The 20,563-nt window shown below is 41.7% G+C and overlaps 1 protein-coding gene across 1 annotated transcript; it reads right to left on the reverse strand.

Moving 5' to 3' along the window:
* Positions 1 to 4,596: 4,596 nt before the first annotated feature.
* Positions 4,597 to 19,995, reverse strand: LOC123999995 (dolichyl-diphosphooligosaccharide--protein glycosyltransferase subunit STT3A-like). The gene is made up of 17 exons (XM_046306061.1): positions 19,899 to 19,995; positions 17,243 to 17,362; positions 17,039 to 17,099; positions 16,795 to 16,916; positions 16,373 to 16,518; positions 16,130 to 16,220; positions 15,930 to 16,036; positions 11,663 to 11,827; positions 11,226 to 11,406; positions 10,688 to 10,843; positions 10,430 to 10,521; positions 7,080 to 7,235; positions 6,390 to 6,695; positions 6,160 to 6,262; positions 5,723 to 5,911; positions 5,358 to 5,473; positions 4,597 to 4,916 (listed from the first exon to the last, which is right to left on the reverse strand). Exons 2-17 carry the CDS (start codon positions 17,328 to 17,330, stop codon positions 4,878 to 4,880), a joined length of 2,118 nt encoding a protein of 705 aa, XP_046162017.1. The 5' UTR covers positions 17,331 to 17,362; positions 19,899 to 19,995; the 3' UTR covers positions 4,597 to 4,877.
* Between the last annotated feature and the right edge of the window lie 568 nt (positions 19,996 to 20,563).

Genomic DNA, 20,563 nt, shown 5'->3' on the forward strand with positions numbered 1-20,563 from the left:
CCGATTATATGCAACGCAGGACATGCTAGATAAACTAGTAATATCATCAACCATGTGTAGTTAACTAGTGATTATGATTGATTGTTATGATCTCGCCATCACGGTTGACAACTCCATTGTGTCCTCCTCCCAGAGCGCTAAGAACCTTGGTGTGATCCTGGACAACACCCTGTCGTTCTCAACCAACATCAAGGCGGTGGCCCGTTCCTGTAGGTTCATGCTCTACAACATCCGCAGAGTACGACCCTGCCTCACACAGGAAGCGGCGCAGGTCCTAATCCAGGCACTTGTCATCTCCCGTCTGGATTACTTCAACTCGCTGTTTGGCTGGGCTCCCTGCCTGTGCCATTAAACCCCTTCAACTCATCCAGAACGCCGCAGCCCGTCTGGTGTTCAACCTTCCCAAGTTCTCTCACGTCACCCCGCTCCTCCGTTCTCTCCACTGGCTTCCAGTTGAAGCTCGCATCCGCTACAAGACCATGGTGCTTGCCTACGGAGCTGTGAGGGGAACGGCACCTCAGTACCTCCAGGCTCTGATCAGGCCCTACACCCAAACAAGGGCACTGCGTTCATCCACCTCTGGCCTGCTCACCTCCCTACCACTGAGGAAGTACAGCTCCCGCTCAGCCCAGTCAAAACTGTTCGCTGCTCTGGCCCCCAATGGTGGAACAAACTCCCTCACGACGCCAGGACAGCGGAGTCAATCACCACCTTCCGGAGACACCTGAAACCCCACCTCTTTAAGGAATACCTAGGATAGGATAAGTATTCCCTCTCACCCCCCTTTAAGATTTAGATGCACTATTGTAAAGTGACTGTTCCACTGGATGTCATAAGGTGAATGCACCAATTTGTAAGTCGCTCTGGATAAGAGCGTCTGCTAAATGACTTAAATGTAATGTAATGATAAGATAAGTTTCATGCTAGCTAGCAACTTACCTTGGCTTCTTACTGCATTTGCGTAACAGGCAGGCTCCTCGTGGAGTGCAATGTAAGGCAGGTGGTTAGAGTGTTGGACTAGTTAACCGTAAGGTTGCAAGATTAAATCCCCGAACTGACAAGGTAAAAATCTGTCATTCTGCCCCTGAACAAGGCAGTTAACCCACCGTTCCTAGGCCGTCATTGAAAATAAGAATGTGTTCTTAACTGACTTGCCTAGTTAAATAAAGGTATAAAAAAATAAAAATAGGTGTCCAAAAATACCGATTTCCGATTGTTATAAAAACTTGAAATCGGCCCTAATTAATCGGCCATTCCGATTAATCGGTCGACCTCTAGTATGGAGGCCCATTATCAGCAACCATCACTCCTGTGTTCCAATGGCATGTTGTGTTAGCTAATCCAAGTTGATCATTTTAAAAGGCTAACTGATCATTAGAAAACTCTGTTGCTATTATGTTAGCACAGCTGAAAACTGATGTCCTGATTTAAAGAAGCAATAAAACTGGCCTTTAGACTAGTTGAGTATCTGGAGCATCAGCATTTGTGGGTTCGATTGCAGGCTCAAAATGGCCGGAAACAAAGAACTTTCGAGCCAGTTTGCGCTGTTCTGTGAAGGGAGTAGTACACAGCGTTGTGCGAGATCTTCAGTTTCTTGGCAATTTCTCACATGGAATAGCCTTAATTTCTCAGAACAAGAATAGACTGACGAGTTTCAGAAGAAAGTTCTTTGTTTCAGGCCATTTTAAACTGTAATCAAACCCACAAATTCTGATGCTCCAGATACTCAACTAGTCGAAAGAAGGACAGTTTTATTGCTTCTTTAATCAGAACAACAGTTTGCAGCTGTGCTAACAATTGCAAAGGGGTTTTCTAATGATCAATTAGCCTTTTAAAACAAGCGAGTATAAATGAGTCGGTGAATTAAACTTCATTTGCACTGCTTTCGTGTGTCCCGTTTACAGACATGCCACAGTATGGCGAGGCTACTAAAATGTTGCAGATTGGCTTTGGTTTGACAATGAATAACCAAAAAACTAAACCTGCACTGATCCTTGCAGTGTACATAAAAAAAACATGATGTTATTTTGAGTTAAATATTTTTTGATTAGGGTCTGAAAGCATAACAGTAATATGGCCCGTGCGCTGATTGAGTTTGACACCCATAGGCTAGTTTATTTATTTAGCTAGCTATTTATTTAGCCAGCTAAAAATAAGTAGCCTAACATTAGCAAGCTGCTAAGTCATTGGAGGGGTGGGTGAGTGACCAACTTTTCCCTCTCATATCGTTTTTAGGTGGCTACAGTTAGAGATCCAGGTGTCATTTGGTTAGCTAGCAAGAAATGTGAATTGCTTTTCTAGCTATGCTGAACCTGAATGACTTATCCATAGTTAGCATATCTCTTAGTTGTCATCAACTGTATTTGGCATCAGACGTGTTAGCAAGTTTCCATTCAGTTGTCAAAACATGGGTTGAAACAAGCATGCATTGGGAAGCAAACTACAGAAGGACAAGGAGCATACTATTTCCCATTATTAATCAGCGCAATTTTGACAGCCAACTAGATACCTTTATCTAATGTTCCCTCATTACATTTTTAGCTCATCTGGCTCTGGCTCGCATTAGTTGATCTTGTTGTTGACGTGATTCAGCAACCGAGGGAGTGTAACAGGGTTATATTGGTGATTCCCCTTGCCACTTTATTGTTAAGCCAATGGGGTTTTGGTTTGAGTTTGTCTTGCCTTCACCTACTCAACATGACATCTTATTGGCTGGTTTGCGTAGGGGGGATGTTCCAGTTAGAATCGTCCCAGTGAACAAGCACAAACACAGCGGTAAGTTGTTGGTTGCAAAGCACTGTACATCAAAAATGATTTTTTATATTCAAGTGATTTAAATGTACAATTTATATCAAAGTGTTTGTAAATGTTATTCGAACATCACACATAAGATGCAGCAGTTTTTGGAGAATATTTGTTGTGCATTTTGTTGTAGAGAATTCCCGCCAGTACTAGCTAGCAACTTACTGTGTCTGGTGGGGGGGGGGGGGGTTCATATATTTTGTACAGTGCGTGAGTGCAGAGTTGGATGGTGAGATGTGCATTGCATGACGTGCGATTTTGTGCCGTTCCTATCAGAATAAATCTACATGACTGGTGCTACATGTTGGAGTTCCGTGTCGATGACTGATTGTACACAATGCAAGAAGAGTACTGTTACAGGAGCGATAGTCCTATTGATTAAACAGCCATGAAAAGGTAGGCTGTGAAGTTCCCAAATGTAAGAGGACTCCTGTGTAATTTACAGAAATCCATTCAGGGGTATTGTGTTTTTTGGGGGGCGAACGCGTTCGAATGATGCTACTGCCTGTTAACAAGCAGTCCAGCTCAAAGTGAATAATGAAAGGCCCGTGTGGCAAATGGTTTATTTGCATATAGGCTTACCGTGGTTCTGATTGGTGCATGGGTCTGCATAGACTCCAATTCCGGGCAAGACAGATGTTTATTAGGTTTTATTTACTGCAGTTTCTAAACGCATGGCCGCTTTCCCACTCTATATTGCTATAGAATTTGGACAAACATCTTACTATACGCAATTCCAACATTCTATGGATTTATTTAAACGACCATATCCAAGTGCTCACTTGTCAGGGGTACATATGAAAATATTTTAATAAGAGTTCATTTTGCTACAATGCAGTCAGTTCTAGTTTAAGTGTTGTTCATACTGCAGGCCTTATTGCTCAAATCCATTTTGGAATAGTGACTGTCCAAACAGTGAGTTACAAATGACCAAATCAGATGTTTGTGTGTGTTCAGACAGCAGTATCATTTGCTGACTTGGCTACGCTAGTTGTCATAGTAACGACGTATGTGTGTGCAATGGCATACAGTATGTTGATTGGTTGTAGTGTTCCGTGCTTACCATCACTCAGAAGTTATGTAGCAGGCTAAGGTGACAATGCCTGCCATGGACATTTCCCAGTTGCTTTGAATGTTAAAATGATAGTTTAAGATCACTATGCATCAAAAGATAAGATGAAGCAACTTTCAAAAATAGTCATTTTTTTGGATAGCCACAGCTGTCAACTAGCTATCTGTTAAGCTTTAACACATTCACTTAATTTGTTTGTAAACAAGCTAGTTAGCTACCACATGTTCTTGTCAAACTTTCAGAGTAGCGCACAAGCAACAAGATGTGCCAAATAACAGTCTATACTAATTAACCATCTGTGGCTTGTAATATCAGATGTCATGTGTTTTTGGCTGATCAGACTGCAGGTAAAAGAACAGATTAGAATTGGATATGCATTTCTTTAAAGTGTCACTTAAACTGCCAATGTGAACAAGGCTTTTGAACCTTGAGAAACTGCAGCTATATACAGTGTAGGTGACCCATTTAGAAAAACCTGTGTGTTCCTTTTCTGTGAAATGTGACCACAGTTACCACTGTATATATAGTACTTTCCCCCCCACACAGTTAAAATCATACCATTGTCTTGGTATTCAGTAAGCAAAATCATCAAAACAATTTGAGTTGAAAATGTTGCCAAATCTTGACTCCTATAAAGCTTTTGGGGAAAACAAATCTGCCAAAGATTGCATTGTACTGTGCAAAGAAAATAAATAAACAAATAAAAAATGACAGACAACATGCCATTTTGTCACATTTATGCCTCCTTTAATTGACCAAATTGTAAAAATTCAAAGCTCGTTCTTTTGGCCACTGATTGCAGAAATCACTCCTTGATATTTGATTGGACATTATGAAACACCACCTCCTTCCATTCCAGACGAGAGAGACTCCACATTGGTAAGTATAAAACAACAAAACAATTTTTTTTCTACAAACAAAATGAAAAGGTTAGACCACAGGGGAAGGCTTTTCAGTGCTGTGTGCTAAAAGAGGTGCATGAACGATGACGGGTTGGAGGGCTTTACGTCCGTGAGAGCCCTCGGTTATCCAGATCTTTCACCTCAAGGGGGTAAACACAGGACAGTGTTAATAATGCGTTAAAAATAAGTGTCTACATCAGGGGGTATTCAACTCTTACCCTAAGAGGTCCCGTAGCCTGCTGGTTTTCTGTTCTACCTCATAATTAATTACAACCACCTGATGTTCCAGGTCTATATCAGTACCTGATTAGGGGAGGAACAATGAAAAAAAATGCAGTGTGACTGGCTTTGGGGTCCAGAGTGGAGTTTGAGGGGTTTACATGTAATGGCAGGTAGCCTAGTAGTTAGAGTGTTGGGCCAGTAACGGAGACATCGCTGGCTCGAATACCTGAGCCGATAAGGTGAAAACACATTCAACTAGAGACATTTCATATAAATAACCCCGTGGAATGGCCTGGTACTCTACGGGCGGGACTGAATAAATACAGAGGAGAGTAAGACAGTAGTCACAGAAAGTTTACCTTGTATATCCTGACCAGCCAGTGCTCTGTAGTGTAGGCCTCCTCCAGCACATCCAGCTCAAAGTCCTTGTTGCCGATCTCAGCATTTCGTACTCTGTCATAGCCAGGGGGGCGCTCTGGAACAAGGGTTAGAAAATCAGGACTAGGGCCAAGATGATGAAGAATATCATATTTTCACACAGTCCTCTGTGGAGACATTATGAGGTATAACTACCACTCTGATACTTCAGGAAATCATTGAAAAATCAGGATAAATAGGATATTAGTTTGAAGGGATAGAGGATGATGTCAGACAAGCATACCTGATACTAGATAGTTTCGGAGCAGACCTGCCATATGGATTATAATCATGCAGGGTTACTCACTAGCCTCTGTGTAGACCTGCCCGAAGCGGTAGTAGCACATCTTGTACATGAGGCAGTTGAGCAGGACGGGGGAGCCCTCTCGGTCCACACGGAACTCTCCAGTGGGGGTGTAGTAGTCGTGCTCCTTGATGTGCTTCCCTGTGTCTGTGCTACCACCTATACGCACCATCCACAGGAACTTGTTAATGTCTGCACAGAGGATAGAGGAAGTGTTAGCAGACCTAAAGCATGATTGACATTCAAGTTTATTTATGGGCATGCAAAAGGTGCTCCATCTAATGTATGTATTAGGCATTGACAACTAATGATCATGAGTTAAATAATGTAATAGGAAATATTTTAAAATGCTGTAATAATAAGAAGCTGTAACAATTCAACAAAGTGATTATCCATAGGGTGATGGGCATTGATAGTTTCCACTGGCTTTGTAGACATACCGTCTGATGAGTACCCCGTTAGTCCACCAAAGATCACCAGGACGTAGCTGACATCTAGCTCCCGCATGATCTCATAGGCCTTTTCCTCAGTGGACGCCATGGCCTACCGGTCAACAGAAACAGTTTAATTGAAGTTCAGCAGTCACAGGTACCAAGCAGCCATTAACAGATAATAGGATTTTCCCACTTATCAGTCCCATGTTAAGTCATCAACACAAAAAACACCTCACCTGGCCCACTCTGGAGATGTGTGTGTTGTTCCACGTGTTGTTGTCCACTAGAATTGTTCGATTGGCCATGGCCGTTATCTGATAGCCGTAATCCCACCATGACATCACTTTAGCATCTACTGGAGTGTTGTGGCGTAGCCAGTAGTAGGCCTCTCTGAAGTCGTCAAAGATGATGCGGCTGCCGTCTCCACCGCGGGCTGACAGGACAATAGAGGGAGAGGAGTAGGCCTCACTGGTCACCCAGGTGGAGTGAAAGGTGTAAGTGATGAGGAAGAAGGTCATGACCAGAATCATCCCACTGGCCACCTGGTAGACAAAATGGTACAGGATATCAGTGGAACAAATACTAGAAAGACTTTCAGATCTATACACGTGTCGAGGGTTTAACGGTTGTTACTGGACCGGGCCTAGATCTCACTAGAGGTCCCTTATCAGCCCTTACCAAAAGTTGGAATGACATCCAGTAGCAATGGATACATTCTCAGTGCTGCATTTCAGTAATATAAACAAACATTCACACACACTGCTGCTACTCAATGCAGTCACTTTACCCCTACCTACATGTACATATTACCTCAGCTACCCCATACCCCTGCACATTGACTTGGGACCGGTAACCCTTGTAGATAGCATGGTTGTTATATTTGGCGCATGTGACAAATACAATTTGAAGTATCCTTCCTCTCTTACCTCGTTCTTGAAGGGGTAGGTGGCGTCCTGCTGCTTCTTGCTCTTCTTGTCTGGCCGGCTGATATCCAGGTTCTTCATGTAAGTTGTGAGGACCTGGGACACACCAATGCCTGACAGGATGCACATGACTGGGGCCAGGACCAGCATCAGACGCACCTGAGGAGAGAAGCAGCTGGATCAGTGAAACACACCTGCTCGGCTTTTCTTTCATTATTTTAGGCTATAAGCTTTAGGGCCTAACTGTACACGCACCAAATAGCCTACACACCAATCGCCAAATGCTTTTAGGCAGAAAAAGTTAGTCAATCCATGGAGGCAAAAAAGTAGGAATTTAATTCAATAAGATAAGCTGCGAAATGGAGATTTGAAAATAAAGGGAGGGCCAGAAAAGTAATGTTTGGGAAAATATTTGTCGAAGTGGTAAAATAGGATGATAGCATGTGATTGTGATGCGCTATACAAATTTGAATCACAAGACGGGGACATCAAATAGGCCTATGTCACATCAAGGGAACTGTAGCCTATTGTTCAGATGGGTTAATTGGAAACTGATATCTGGACACTGACTATAGGTCTATAACCTCTCACATAGCCTTAATATAACTCCTGCAGAAGTAAGCATTTCTTACAGTAAAATGATACACCAAATGTAGGCTAATTTTGACCCTGGAACAGGAATTGGGAAAGAGGATTTATTTCAGCATCTTGAGATAATGCGAATGCACAGTTATATACAATGTGTAGTGCTATCTTTATTAGTATCATAAAAGCACAAAATATGCATCCAAGCTGAAATGAAATCTTACCAGAAACATGTTAGGTAATTCTCACAGCTTTCTATTTCCTTTCAACCGGTCAAACTGATGTCATTTGGAAATTTTGCACAGAAAATATTTTCAAATGTTTTTGTTATTGCATTTTACACCAAGCCCCTAAATGGCTTTGCTCCATGAAAGAAGCAGAGCTGAAAGAGAACTTTACCCATATCAACTAGATGGAGGCATTCATTCTACTGATTTATGACATTCTGGTGAGCAAGGGTTTATTCAGTCTTCTCAGGCAACATATAATGACAGAAGAGAAGCTGCATGCATCTAATTATAGACAAGCTGACTAACAAATAGCCAAACCTAAATGTTGGAAATTTTAAATCCGGCAAAAATGTGTTTTTAAAAAATTGCTTCACTAAAATATAAGTTGGTTCTATTTGTGACGCTGAATGTGGTGCAAGTCCTGCCTTTCCCATCTCCTCATTGGTTTATAGAAGCAGAACCACGTGCCATCCCCTCATTGGTTATACCCACATGGGTGATTGAAAGATGAACTGAGTTTGGTCGGTCGCGTGGTAACTATGAAAGTTAGATGCCAATTTCCTTATAAAGTCCAAATAAGAAAAAGCCTGGGAGGAGAGATGACTAGAAACGATTCGGTTGACCGTTTTCTGTGGATTACTTGTCAGAGTAGAGGACTTTATGCATTTCAGGTAAAATGACAATTCAACATTTATATCCCAGGACAAATTAGCTAGCAACTGCAAGCTAGCTAGCTAATTTGCCATAAATGTTTAATGCTTTTCGACCTATCCCCAAATTAATAAAATTGGTTCAGAGTTTGTTTTGATATTTCAACCTGCGTGTCGTGATCGCGTTTGGTGTGGGGGGACAAAATCAATTTGCAGCCGGTTTTGGTGCGGTGTAAGCATTTGTGATCCGTAAGTCCTTCAGATCAGAGGCAGTAGGGATGACCAGGGATGTTCTCTTGACAAGTGTGTGAATTGGACAATTTTCCTTTCCTGCTAAGCATTGGAAATAACTTTCATGTCAAGGAAAATGTATGGAATAAAAAGTACATTATTTTCTTTAGGAATGTAGTGAAGTAAAGGTAGTCAAATATAATTAGTAAAGCACAAATAAGTAAAAATACTTAAGTCCGTTTTTTTTAGTAAGTACTTTACACCACTGGGTACCAGTCTTTTTTCTAACCTAATCCACTCCCTGTACTCCATGTGACGTGGCAAAGAAATCACCACCTGCTGGAGAAGACAGATTTTGCGTCATGTTCCCACTCTAGCATCGCCTCTTCCTCTGGTGTGACACAAATTTAAGTTAATTACTATAGCTCCTGACTTGGGCCAAACGGTGTAATTTTGTAAATCCGGATCTCTATGGCAAGACAATTCATTCACCCAAGTTTCATCAAAATCAGGCCAGTGCTGTCTGAGATATCCCGTTAGCCTAACGAAAGGACTGAGAACGATCCACAGTCCCCTCCCCGATGTAATCGTGGGGAACTGAAAATATTTTGCTTACAGAGCAGATGAGGGCCAGCACACAGAAACCACTATGCAAAAGGTGTTATAAAGCAGCGCAAGGGAGGTTTAGTTGCAAAATGACAAATGGTTCTACACATGACATTTTGCATTGTAATGTTATTCTACTAGCAACTCAATTCTAATTATTTTTGAGTGGCAATGACATGAACATACAGTATTTTCAGCATGACATTCATGTGAGAATTATAATACGATTTCAACCCAAAAGTAATGTGAAATGCACTCATTTAGCTATGACAGCAATATATTTAAATTAAACGACTTTGTCTTGGCTTGCTAGCAGTAGTCACTAGCCAGCCAGCAGCCCTGGGCGGAGCATTGCACCCTGGGAGTTGAAATGCACTCGGAATGGTAGTATGATGTATAAAATCCATTGTGTATAAACTTAAAATGTGTTTCAAAGTGTTAGTTGTTTTGGAACTAAACTATTCAATTAATACATAAAATTATTTAACTGCAATGAATCATAGGTCAAATGAATGTAATTTGATCCAATATTATGGCCATTGTAAAATTATTTTATATGCGCCGAGTCGCATAGTTTTGCATAAGGACATTTTAAGACATTCTGTAATTTAATATGGTTTTATTTTTGAAAGACATTGAATAGATATTATATTTGTTATTTCAGTAGTTCAAAAGGGTAAAAAAAGAAAAGTTTTGAAAAATAAAGGACAGTCGGTTATTCAGTGACTTTAGCCAATACACTTTATTTTCCTTGGTGTGGTATCATTTCGACATTGAGTATCATTTTGGTTGAGTATTTTGCAACTAAACCTGGTATCAGTATTGAATTCTGGTATCATGACAATTAGGTACCACCTGCAATGCTTGCCGTTTGGAGTTTTAGGCTGGGTTTCTGTACAGCACTTTGAGATATCAGCTGATGTACGGAGGGCTATATAAATAAATTTGATTTGACCATGTGCAAGTACTACTCACAACAGCAGAAATATTGGAATATTTTAAATGTATGGTGTCAAATATTCCTCTCATTCTAATCTGCTAGCTGACTTACCATAACAGCTGAGAAGTACATGCTGGTGACGCCATACATGATGATGAAGATTCTTGCATCAGACAGGTTATTGAAGCAGTAATACAGACCCACTGTCGGGAAGAAGCAACGCAGGTTCATTAAAGCAGCGCAATGTTTTTCTTCACAAGTGATTTTTGTACCTTTGTCCCAAAGGTATTCTGATCGATCCATTCATCTAAAAATAATTTCACCAGCAAGATTCTGACATTCGAGACTGATTGAGAATAATCTATGTACCTGGGAACATGAAGACGAGCAGCTGCAGGTCAAAGTAGTAGGAGGACCAGGTGGTGGGCTGGTGCTCAGACACAGAGGCGATGATGGGGATGTTGTTCTTGGCATAAGATGGGTCCAGCAGTGAGTAGAAACGACCCGTCCAGGGGGAGATCTTCCCTGAGAAATACAACAATCACAACACAGTCAAGTCATGTCAAATAAAAAGGCACTACCAAATCACTTACTGTAGTTCTGATACTTAATGTGTAAACTGTTTTGCATTTTCTTAATCTTAACCATATCAGTATGCTCAAATTTATAGAGGAATTGTGTTGATAGGGAAATGCAATGACAGGATCAACAACAACAAACAAGCTTTGAACGACCATACAGGCCTGTAAATAGAAGCCTACATTACTGAGTAGAGTAGAGGCAATGCCCAGGCCTGTCTGAGTGGCAGACCTGAATTCAAATACAGCAGTATTGGTTTTCGTTCAAATATTTTAACTGGACTTGAATGAGCGTATTTTACTGAGTGGATCCTTGGCGAGCCTCTTACCGGTTAGCATGAGCACAGTGCCCACAGAGAGCAGTACGAAGCCCACCAGGGATATGACGCTCTTGAAGAGGACCTCAAACTGCTGGGCGTTTAGCTTGCTGCGCAGGTAGTCCACAAAGGCATGAATCTGACATAGGCCAAACACCCCGAATGCTGCCATGTGCTCAGACGACTGCACTGGCTTCAAATGGAGATGAGGGAGACAAGGAGTTAAATTAACTGTGTGTGTGTGTGTTCCCCAAAATCTCTCCACCAGCAAAAATGGCTGATCGTACAATATATAATGGCTTAATCATTGTAAATAATCATATTGGGCCATCATATGGACCCATGTTGTCTTTACAAGATAACATGCAACGGACATGCAGTCTAACAACTGACAGGGCAGCTGCTGTGTCTGCGAATGAAGGGGGAGAATACGGTTTTCTTTTTTTTACTTGGAAGCCGACGAAAGAGATCTGCATGGAGAGGATGGTTCCCAGGCAGTAGACGGTGCAGTAGGCCACGTAGATACGGTGGGAGAAGCGGCCGGTGAGCATGAGGACCAGCACGTGGAGGGGGATGAGGTTGATCAGGAACACATAGCCACCCCAAGAGGACACCTATAGACAAAGACATAAGGGGTGTGTTCAGTTGGTTTAACGTTTTTGCCTCATATTGAATCAAATTATAGTAGTCACTTGCGCCGAATACTACAGGTGTTGTATTACAATGAAATGCTTACTTACGAGGCCCTAACCAACAATGCAGTTAAAATAAAATATGGTTAAGAATAAGAAATAAAAGTAACAAGTAATTCAAGAGCAGCAGTAAAATAACAATAGCGAGACTATATACAGGGGGGGGGGGTACCGGTACAGAGCCAAGGTAATATGTACATGTAGGTAAAGTTATTAATAAAGTGACTACGCATAGATGATAACAACAGAGAGTAGCAGCGGTAAAAGGGGGGGGTCAATGCAAATAGTCTGGGTAGCCATTTTATTAGGTGTTCAGGAGTCTTATGGCTTGGGGGTAGAAGCTGTTTAGAAGCCTCTTGGACCTCGACTTGGCGCTCCGGTACCTTGCCATAGCCTGCTGTAGCAGAAAGAACAGTCCATGGCTACGGTGGCTGGAGTCTGACAATTTTTATAGCCTTCCTCTGACACCGCCTGGTATAGAGAAAGCTTGGCCCCAGTGATGTACTGGGCCGTTCGCCCTACCCTCTGTAGTGCCTCGAGGTCAGAGGCCGAGCAGTTGCCATACCAGGCAGTGATGCTCTTGATGGTGCAGCTGTAGAACCTTTTGAGGATCCACGCCAAATTTTTTTCAGTCTCCTGAGGGGGAATAGGTTTTGTCGTTCCCTCTTCATGATGGTCTTGGTGTGCTTGGACCATGTTAGTTTGTTGGTGATGTGGATGCCAAGGAACTTGAAGCTCTCAACCTGCTCCACTGCAGCCCGATCGATGAAAATAGGGGAGTGCTCGGTCCTCTTTTCCTTTAGTCCACAATCATATCCTTGGTCTTGATCACATTGAAGGAGAGGTTGTTGTCCTCGCAGCACATGGTCAGGTCTCTGTCCTCCTCCCTATAGGCTGTATTGTCATTGATCAGGCCTATCACCGTTGTGTCATCGGCAAACTTAATGATGGTGTTGGAGTCGTGCAGTCATGAGTGAACGGGGAGTTCAGGAGGGGACTGAGCACACACCCGAGGGGCCCCTGTGTTGAGGATCAGCGTGGCAGATGTGTTTTTATCTACCCTTACAACCTGGGGGGCGCATCTGGAAGTCCAGGATCTAGTTGCAGAGGGAGGTGTTTAGTCCCAGGGTCCTTAGCTTATTGATGAGTTGAGGGCACTATGGTGTTGAACGCTGAGCTGTAGTGAATGAATAGCATTCTCACATAGGTGTTCCTTTTGTCCAGGTGGGAAAGGGCAGTGTGGAGTGCAATTGAGATTGCATCATTTGTGGATCTGTTTGGGCGGTATACAAATTGGAGTGGGTCTAGGGTTTCTGGGATTATGGTGTTAATGTGAGCCATGACCAGCCTTTCGAAGCACTTCATGGCTACAAATGTGAGTGCTACGGGTCGGACGTTGTTTAGGCAGGTTACCTTCGAGTTCTTGGGCACAGGCACTATGGTGGTCTGCTTAATACATGTTGGTATTACAAACTCGGACAGGGAGTGGTTGAAAATGTCAGTATAGACACTTGCCAGTTGGTTAGCGCATGCTCGCAGTACACGTCCTGATAATCCATCTGGCACTGCAGCCTTGTGAATGCTGACCTGTTTAACTTCATTGGGATAGGGGGCAGCATTGGGAAGTTTGGATGAAAAGCGTGCCCAGAGTAAATTGCCTGTTACTCAGGCCCAGAAGCTAGGATATGCATATAATTGGTAGATTTGGATAGAAAACACTAAAGTTTCCAAAACTGTTAAAATAATGTCTGAGTATAACAGAACTCATATGGCAGGCGAATCCTGAGAAAAATCCAACCAGGAAGTGAGAATTTTGAAGTTTGTCATTTTTTAAGTGAATGCCTATCCAGTGTCTGTGGGGTCAAACTGCACTTCCTAAGGCTTCCAGTAGATGTCAAGTCTTTAGAAGTTGTTTCAGGCTTCTATTGTGAAAGGAGAGAGAATAAGACCACTTAGTAAGTGGCTCAGCTGAATGCCATGAGTTGTTTATCGTGCGTGGCCGTGAAGCGTGCCGTTCATTCTCTTTCCTTTCTAATGACAATGGTATTGTTCGGTTGAAATATTATTGAATATTTATGATAAAAAGATCCAAACGATTGATTATAAACATTGTTTGACATGTTTCGACGAACTTTAATGGAACTTTTTTAACTTTTCATCTGGATGTTGGGAGCGCGTTTTGATGACTGAACTAAACACGAACAAAACAGAGGTATTTGGACATAAAGAGGGATTTTATTGAACAAAACAAACATTTGTGTAACATGGAGTCCTGGGAGTACCACCAGATGAAGTTCATCAAAGGTAAGTGATTAATTTAATCGCTATTTCTGACTTTTGAGAGTCCTCACAAAATGTCTGTATGGTTTACTGTGGCTAGGTGCTGTCCTAACATAATTGCATGGTGTGCTTTCGCCGTAAATCGGACACTGTGATTGGATTAACAAGAAGTTTCTTTAATATGGTGTATAATACTTGTATGTTTGAGGAATTTTAATTATGAGATTTCTGTTTGAATTTGGCGCCCTGTAATTTCACTGGCTGTTGGCGAGGTGGGATGCTAGCGTCCCACAAATCCCAGAGAGGTTAAAAGGTCTTACATTGGCTGTGGAGAGCGTGATCACACAGTCTTCCAGAACAGCTGGGGTTCTCATGCATGTTTCAGTGTTATTTGCTTCAAAGCGAGCATAGAAGTAGTTTAGCTCATCTGGTAGGCTCGAGTCACTGGACGCTTTGCCTGTTCGATGGTTTGTCAGGGGGAATAGCGGGATTTCTCATAAGCTTCCGGGTTAGAGTCCCGCTCCTTGAAAGCGGCAACTCTAGCCTTTAGCTCAGTGCGGATGTTGCCTGTAATCCATGGCTTCTGTACGTACAGTCACTGTGGGGACGACGTCATCGATGCACTTATTGATGACACCAATGACTGATGTGGTGTACTCCTCAATGCCATCAGAAGAACCTGGTTGCACATTTAACATGCTGATAGAAATTTGGTAATACAGATTTAAGTTTCCCTGCATTAAAGTCCCCGGCTACTAGGAGTGCCACCTCTGGGTGAGCGTTTTCCTGTTTGCTTATGGTGGAATACAGCTCATTCAATGCTGTCTTAGTGCCAGCCTCTGACTGGGGTGGTATGTAAACAGCTATGAAAAATACAGAAACTCTCTAGGTAGGTAGTGTGGTCTACAGTTTATCATGAGATACTCTACCTCAGGCGAGCAATAACTTGAGACTTCCTTAGATATCGTGCACCAGCTGTTATTTACAAAAGTACATAGTCCACCGCCCCATGTCTTAACAGAAGCTACGGTGCAGCGTATAACCAGCCAGCTGTATGTTGATAGTGTCATCGTTCAGCCATGACTCCGTGAAGCATAAGATATTAGTTTTGAATGTCCTGTTGGTAGTTTAATCTTCCACGTAGGTAATCTATTTTAATGTCCAAAGATTGCACGTTTGCTAGCAGAATGGAAGGAAGTGGGGGTTTATTCAATCGCCTACGAATTGTCAGAAGGCAGCCCACCCTCCGGTCCATTTTTTTCCACCTCCTCTTCATGCAAATCACGGGGATCTGGGCCTGATCCCGAGAAAGCTGTATATCGTTTGCGTCAGGCTCTTCAGACTCTTTAAAAGGAAATAAAGGATTCTGCTAGTCCGTGGTGAGTAATCGCAGTCCTGATGTCCAGAAGTTATTTTTCATAAGAGACTGTAGTGGCAACATGATGTACAAAATAAGAAAAAAACAAGTTAAACAACGCAAATAAACAAACAAAAAAAACAATCGGTTGGGGGCACGTAAAACGTCTGCTATCTTCTCCGGCGCCATCCTATTATAACGATGCACACCGCTTTATATTTTTTCTTCATCTTGAACGCAGTGAAAGAAAGCCTCCTTCAGATTAGCACCATGAGAGGAGTGTCACAACCTTTAGCACGGACTAAGTTACTGTACCTTATAGTTTGTAAGTTCTCTCGATTGTTAAAGTTCCTCATCATTTCTTTATTTTAGAGGCGTTTGTCTCACCATGTAGAAGTAGGCCAGGGCACACATGGCGGACCAGTATATGGAGCCTGTATTAACTGCCTTGATCCACATGTAGTACGTCAGCAGCATACAAAAGATGGCAATACCTGGACAGAAAAACAATCAATTATATTAAAGACCACAACATGGGACAAGTCCTTTAAACTGGAATGTTAAGGGGAATGAGGCAATTTCTGTACCTTCATTGTCATAGGAGCCTGCGACAGAACGGGAAATGTAGCCAGGTACCACTGCTATCATGGCAGCAGCCAAGAGCCCAGCACCTGCATCCTACAAGAAATAGACTGTAGATATGAAAGCCATGGAAACAAGTACATTTCAGAGCTCTTGAGCATTTTCAGGTTGTAGGCTACCTCCCTGCTTTCCTCCATTTCTTTATGTTTTCTACCCCCTGAACAGGACCCAGGTGTGCTGCAACCTACCTTGAGCTCCTTGGTGAAGTGGTAGGTGACAATTGCAGTGAAGGAGGAGAAGAGGGGAGCCAGAAAGACACAGACGTTACGGATGTCGATGGTGATGTGGAAGAAGTTCAGGACGTGGTACAGAGCAGCAGAGGTGATCATCAGGCCTGGGGCAACAGGGCAGAACAGAAAGAGTTAACAAAGGGCAAGTATTTTAGCTACTAGCCATGTCGGCTTGCTGTTGCCCAAAAATGTGTGGGATAGGCCAAAACAAAATCACAGAAAGGATCTATATAACAGAGGGAAAAAATGGTGACACGAACTTACCAAAAGCCACCTTAACAGGACTTTTTTTAGCTGAACATTTTAATGTCTAGATAAATCACCCTATAATGTAAAGTACTGTACAAAGTATTGTCTTGAACAGGTCATCCCATTCCTACCTGGGTAAATAGTGCCACCGATGATTCTCCCCAGAGGGTACCATGCCCGGTCATCAAACCAGTTATGAAAGTTGTAGAACCCCTCTTCTACCAAGAAGCGGGTTGTTCTGTAGTTAAAGTATCTGAGGAAGAAGCAGAAAAGCATTCAAGGTCATGCTCCATTTCTGGCTTTAAACAACATTGAGAATTTTTTTTGTAAACTACCATGAATCTGAGTATTAAGAAACCAAGGCAGTGGACTTACGGATCAAACTCATGGATGACACTCTCGAACCTTAACACAGAGAAAAGCCTGGTGGAAAAGGCTAACAAGAAGGGGGAGAAAGAACAAGTCTAAACCATCTCTATACGTTGCATCATCAAAGTCCACGACAATGGCCCTAATAATAATAGTATGGAATATAAGTGTAGAGTAACAGAAAGGGATGTAAAGTGTATGTGTTCTTACAGAGGATTGCAGCCATAGACAGGATGAGCAGCTTCAGCAACGTGTCCTGTTTTTCATAGGACAGCCGCAGGAAGCCTAACTTCGTCATCTTCACACGGGGAGTGATAACTTGGCTTATCCCTGTTGGAAAGAATCTACATTAGCAGTGAAGGTGCAAGGCAGCAAGCGCCATTCTAGAGGTCGACCGATTAATCGGAATGGCCGATTAATTAGGGCCGATTTCAAGTTATTACAACAATCGGAAATCGGTATTTTTGGACACCGATTTGGCCGTTTTTTTTTTACACCTTTATTTAACTAGGCAAGTCAGTTAAGAACACATTCTTATTTTCAATAACGGCCTAGGAACGGTGGGTTAACTGCCTTGTTCAGGGGCAGAACGACAGATTTTTACCTCGTCAGCTCGGGGATCTTATAAAAAACAAACAATCAATCATAATCACTAGTTAACTATACATGGTTGATTATATTACTAGTTTATCTAGCGTGTCCTGCGTTGTATATAATCGATGCGGTGAGCATTCACGGAAAACTGTCGTTGCTCCAACGTGTACCTAACCATAAACATCAGTGCCTTTGTTAAAATCAATACACAGACATATATATTTTTAAACCTGCATATTTAGCTAAAAGAAATTCAGGTTAGCAGGCAATATTAACCAGGTGAAATTGTCACTTCTCTTGTGTTCATTGCACGCAGAGTGAGGGCATATGCGATAATAAACGCTTTGTTTTCAAAATGATAGTTTCTGGATTTGACCATATTAATGACCAAAGGCTCATATTTCTGTGTGTTATTATGTTATAATTAAGTCTATGATTTGATATTTGATAGAGCAGGCTGACTGAGCGATGGTAGGCAGCAGCAGACTCGTAACCATTCATTCAAACAGCACTTTCGTGCATTTTGCCAGCAGCTCTCCGCAATGCTTCAAGCATTGCGCTGTTTATGACTTCAAGCCTATCAACTCCCGAGATTAGGCTGTGTAACCGATGTGAAATGGCTAGCTAGTTAGCGGGGTGCGCGCTAATAGCGTTTCAAACGTCACTCGCTCTGAGACTTGGAGTGGTTGTTCCCCTTGCTCTGCAAGGGCCGCTGCTTTTCTGGAGCGATAGGTAACGCTGCTTCGAGGGTGGCTGTTGGTTGTCCTGGATCGAGCGAGGAGAGGGACGGAAGCTATACGATTACACTGGCAATACTAAAGTTCCTATAAGAACATCCAATAGTCAAAATTATATGTAATACAAATGGTATAGAGAGAAATAGTCCTATAAAGACTATAAACTACAACCTAAAATCTCAACTTGGAATATTGAAGTCTCATGTTAAAAGGAACTACCAGCTTTCATATGTTCTGAGCAAGGAACTTAAACGTTAGCTTTTTTTCTTTTACATGGCACATATTGCACTTTTACTTTGTTTTTGCATTATTTAAACCAAATTGAACAGGTTTCATTATTTATTTGAGGCTAAATTGATTTATTTATGTATTATATTAAGATAAAATACGTGTTCATTCAGTATTGTTGTAATTGTCATTTATTACAAATGAGTAATATATATATATATATATATTTTTTTCTTATTTAAAATCGACCGATTAATCGGTATCGACTTTTTTTTGGGGTCCTCCAATAAATCGGTATCGGCGTTGAAAAATCATAGTCGGTCGACCTCTACTCCATTCCAAACTTCCACACTTGCATTGCTTGTGCAGGAATCAAAGCAGCACAAAAAGTACACTCCCAACAAGTCAGTTTTTACTAGCTTGGTCAGTAGATTAATTAATGGTTTAAAAACATGGAGCTTCAGTCTACAAACTAAACCCCAATTATATTGGAAAACTCACTTTAGTAATGTTAAACACAAAACCACAATCTATTATTAACAACTTGTCTTACACCAACATTATTTGCCTGAGGAAATCACTGACTGGGTTTAAAAGACGTGATTCAGTCTGTTCCAACTAGGTGTGTAAGCATTAGTCCAAGCATTGCAACTAAAATTAAAGTTTATATTGGGAAATTCAGGTAGGTCCCTCCCCGTTCATGACACGTTTTGCAACAGAATCGGCGTAATGAATCGCCCCCGATAAGGACATGCGCACTTTGATGTGGCGAAGAATGAAACCAGGAAATGGATGCATCTCCGTCTAGACTGCAAACATTCCTTGTTATTCATACAGTTCTTTCCAACACATCATTGGTTCTTTCTCTGCCTTCATCAACCAAATTATTAAGACATTCGTGTTGTATGTAGAAATGACCAAGAAATAGCAACATAAGAGACAAATCTGGCAGCCAGCCTTTGCTAAATAGGTAAAGTTAACTAGCTAGTTAATGTAGCTTAATGTGTTAGCAAATATGCATGTATGTATTGACCTAGCTAAATAAACGCAATACGCAGTTGTCTGATGGGTTTTCCGTTCCTGTAAATAGACAGTGCAGGTTCCATTAAACTCAAGGAGGGCTGAGCCTTCTTTTTACATGCTACTTGCTAGCTAACTTTAGCTGTATGAATGAACAGAAAATCTGCTTTCATTTATTCTCAAAGTTACACCTCGTGATTAATTTCAGAATAGTCATACAAACAGAGCCATAGAGCAGTTCAATTATATTTCTCGTTGAGGTAGCAGCTATTTTGAGCGGCACTTACCACTCCGTTGCTGTTACACATATACTCACAACCTTGTGTTCCCGCCCAACCACACTATGCAACGTGTTTATTGGCCTTGCACCGGCCCTCAGTAAACTCTCATTCCTGATTCGTTCATCAGCTATCATTCAAACAGGCCGCGCAGTCGCTGTTCGTTCCAGTGACGTGTCCTTACCGCTGAGAATAAAATAAGAACTTGCAATTCATGTGTAGTGATTTTTATTTCTGGTTTCTGTTTATTTTATGTTTCTTTAGAGAAAATATACGTGTAGTGATGGCCTGTTTTTTTTATTGTAATTTGTAATATTAAGACATTTAAAAAAAAGAGCTTGATAAAAAATAGTCTGGAAGTATGAACAGAGAAGCTGTTCTCTCTAAATTATCACCCACATTGGGACATGTATAAAACACCAGAATATTTTTTTGTGAATTCTCTTACAAATGTTGAGATGTTTTAATTAAATATCCAGGTGGGAAAGTTAAAGTAAATTTCCTGCAATTCTACACATTTTGTAATGACTTATAACATGTTAATATGACATTTGAGTGAGAATGACTAACAAAATCAATAGGGAACCCCTGGAGGTCAGGGCCTCTTGGCATGTGCCCTGTGTGCCCGGTCAGTATTCGGCCATGATTACTACAAGTGTAGATGGCTGGCTAGA

The sequence above is a fragment of the Oncorhynchus gorbuscha genome, linkage group LG16 (genome assembly GCF_021184085.1).
Source record: "Oncorhynchus gorbuscha isolate QuinsamMale2020 ecotype Even-year linkage group LG16, OgorEven_v1.0, whole genome shotgun sequence".
Classification (NCBI taxonomy): domain Eukaryota; kingdom Metazoa; phylum Chordata; class Actinopteri; order Salmoniformes; family Salmonidae; genus Oncorhynchus; species Oncorhynchus gorbuscha.

What these genes read in the sequence shown, in the direction of transcription:
- LOC123999995 (XM_046306061.1), bottom strand. Translation starts at nt 17,330, where the DNA reads ATGACGAAGTTAGGCTTCCTGCGGCTGTCCTATGAAAAACAGGACACG. An exon ending in CGGTGGCACTATTTACCCAG is followed by an intron (nt 16,519 to 16,794) that starts GTAGGAATGGGA and finishes CTGTTGCCCCAG; the next exon opens with GCCTGATGATCACCTCTGCT. An exon ending in CCTACCCCTTCAAGAACGAG is followed by an intron (nt 6,696 to 7,079) that starts GTAAGAGAGGAA and finishes TTTGTCTACCAG; the next exon opens with GTGGCCAGTGGGATGATTCT.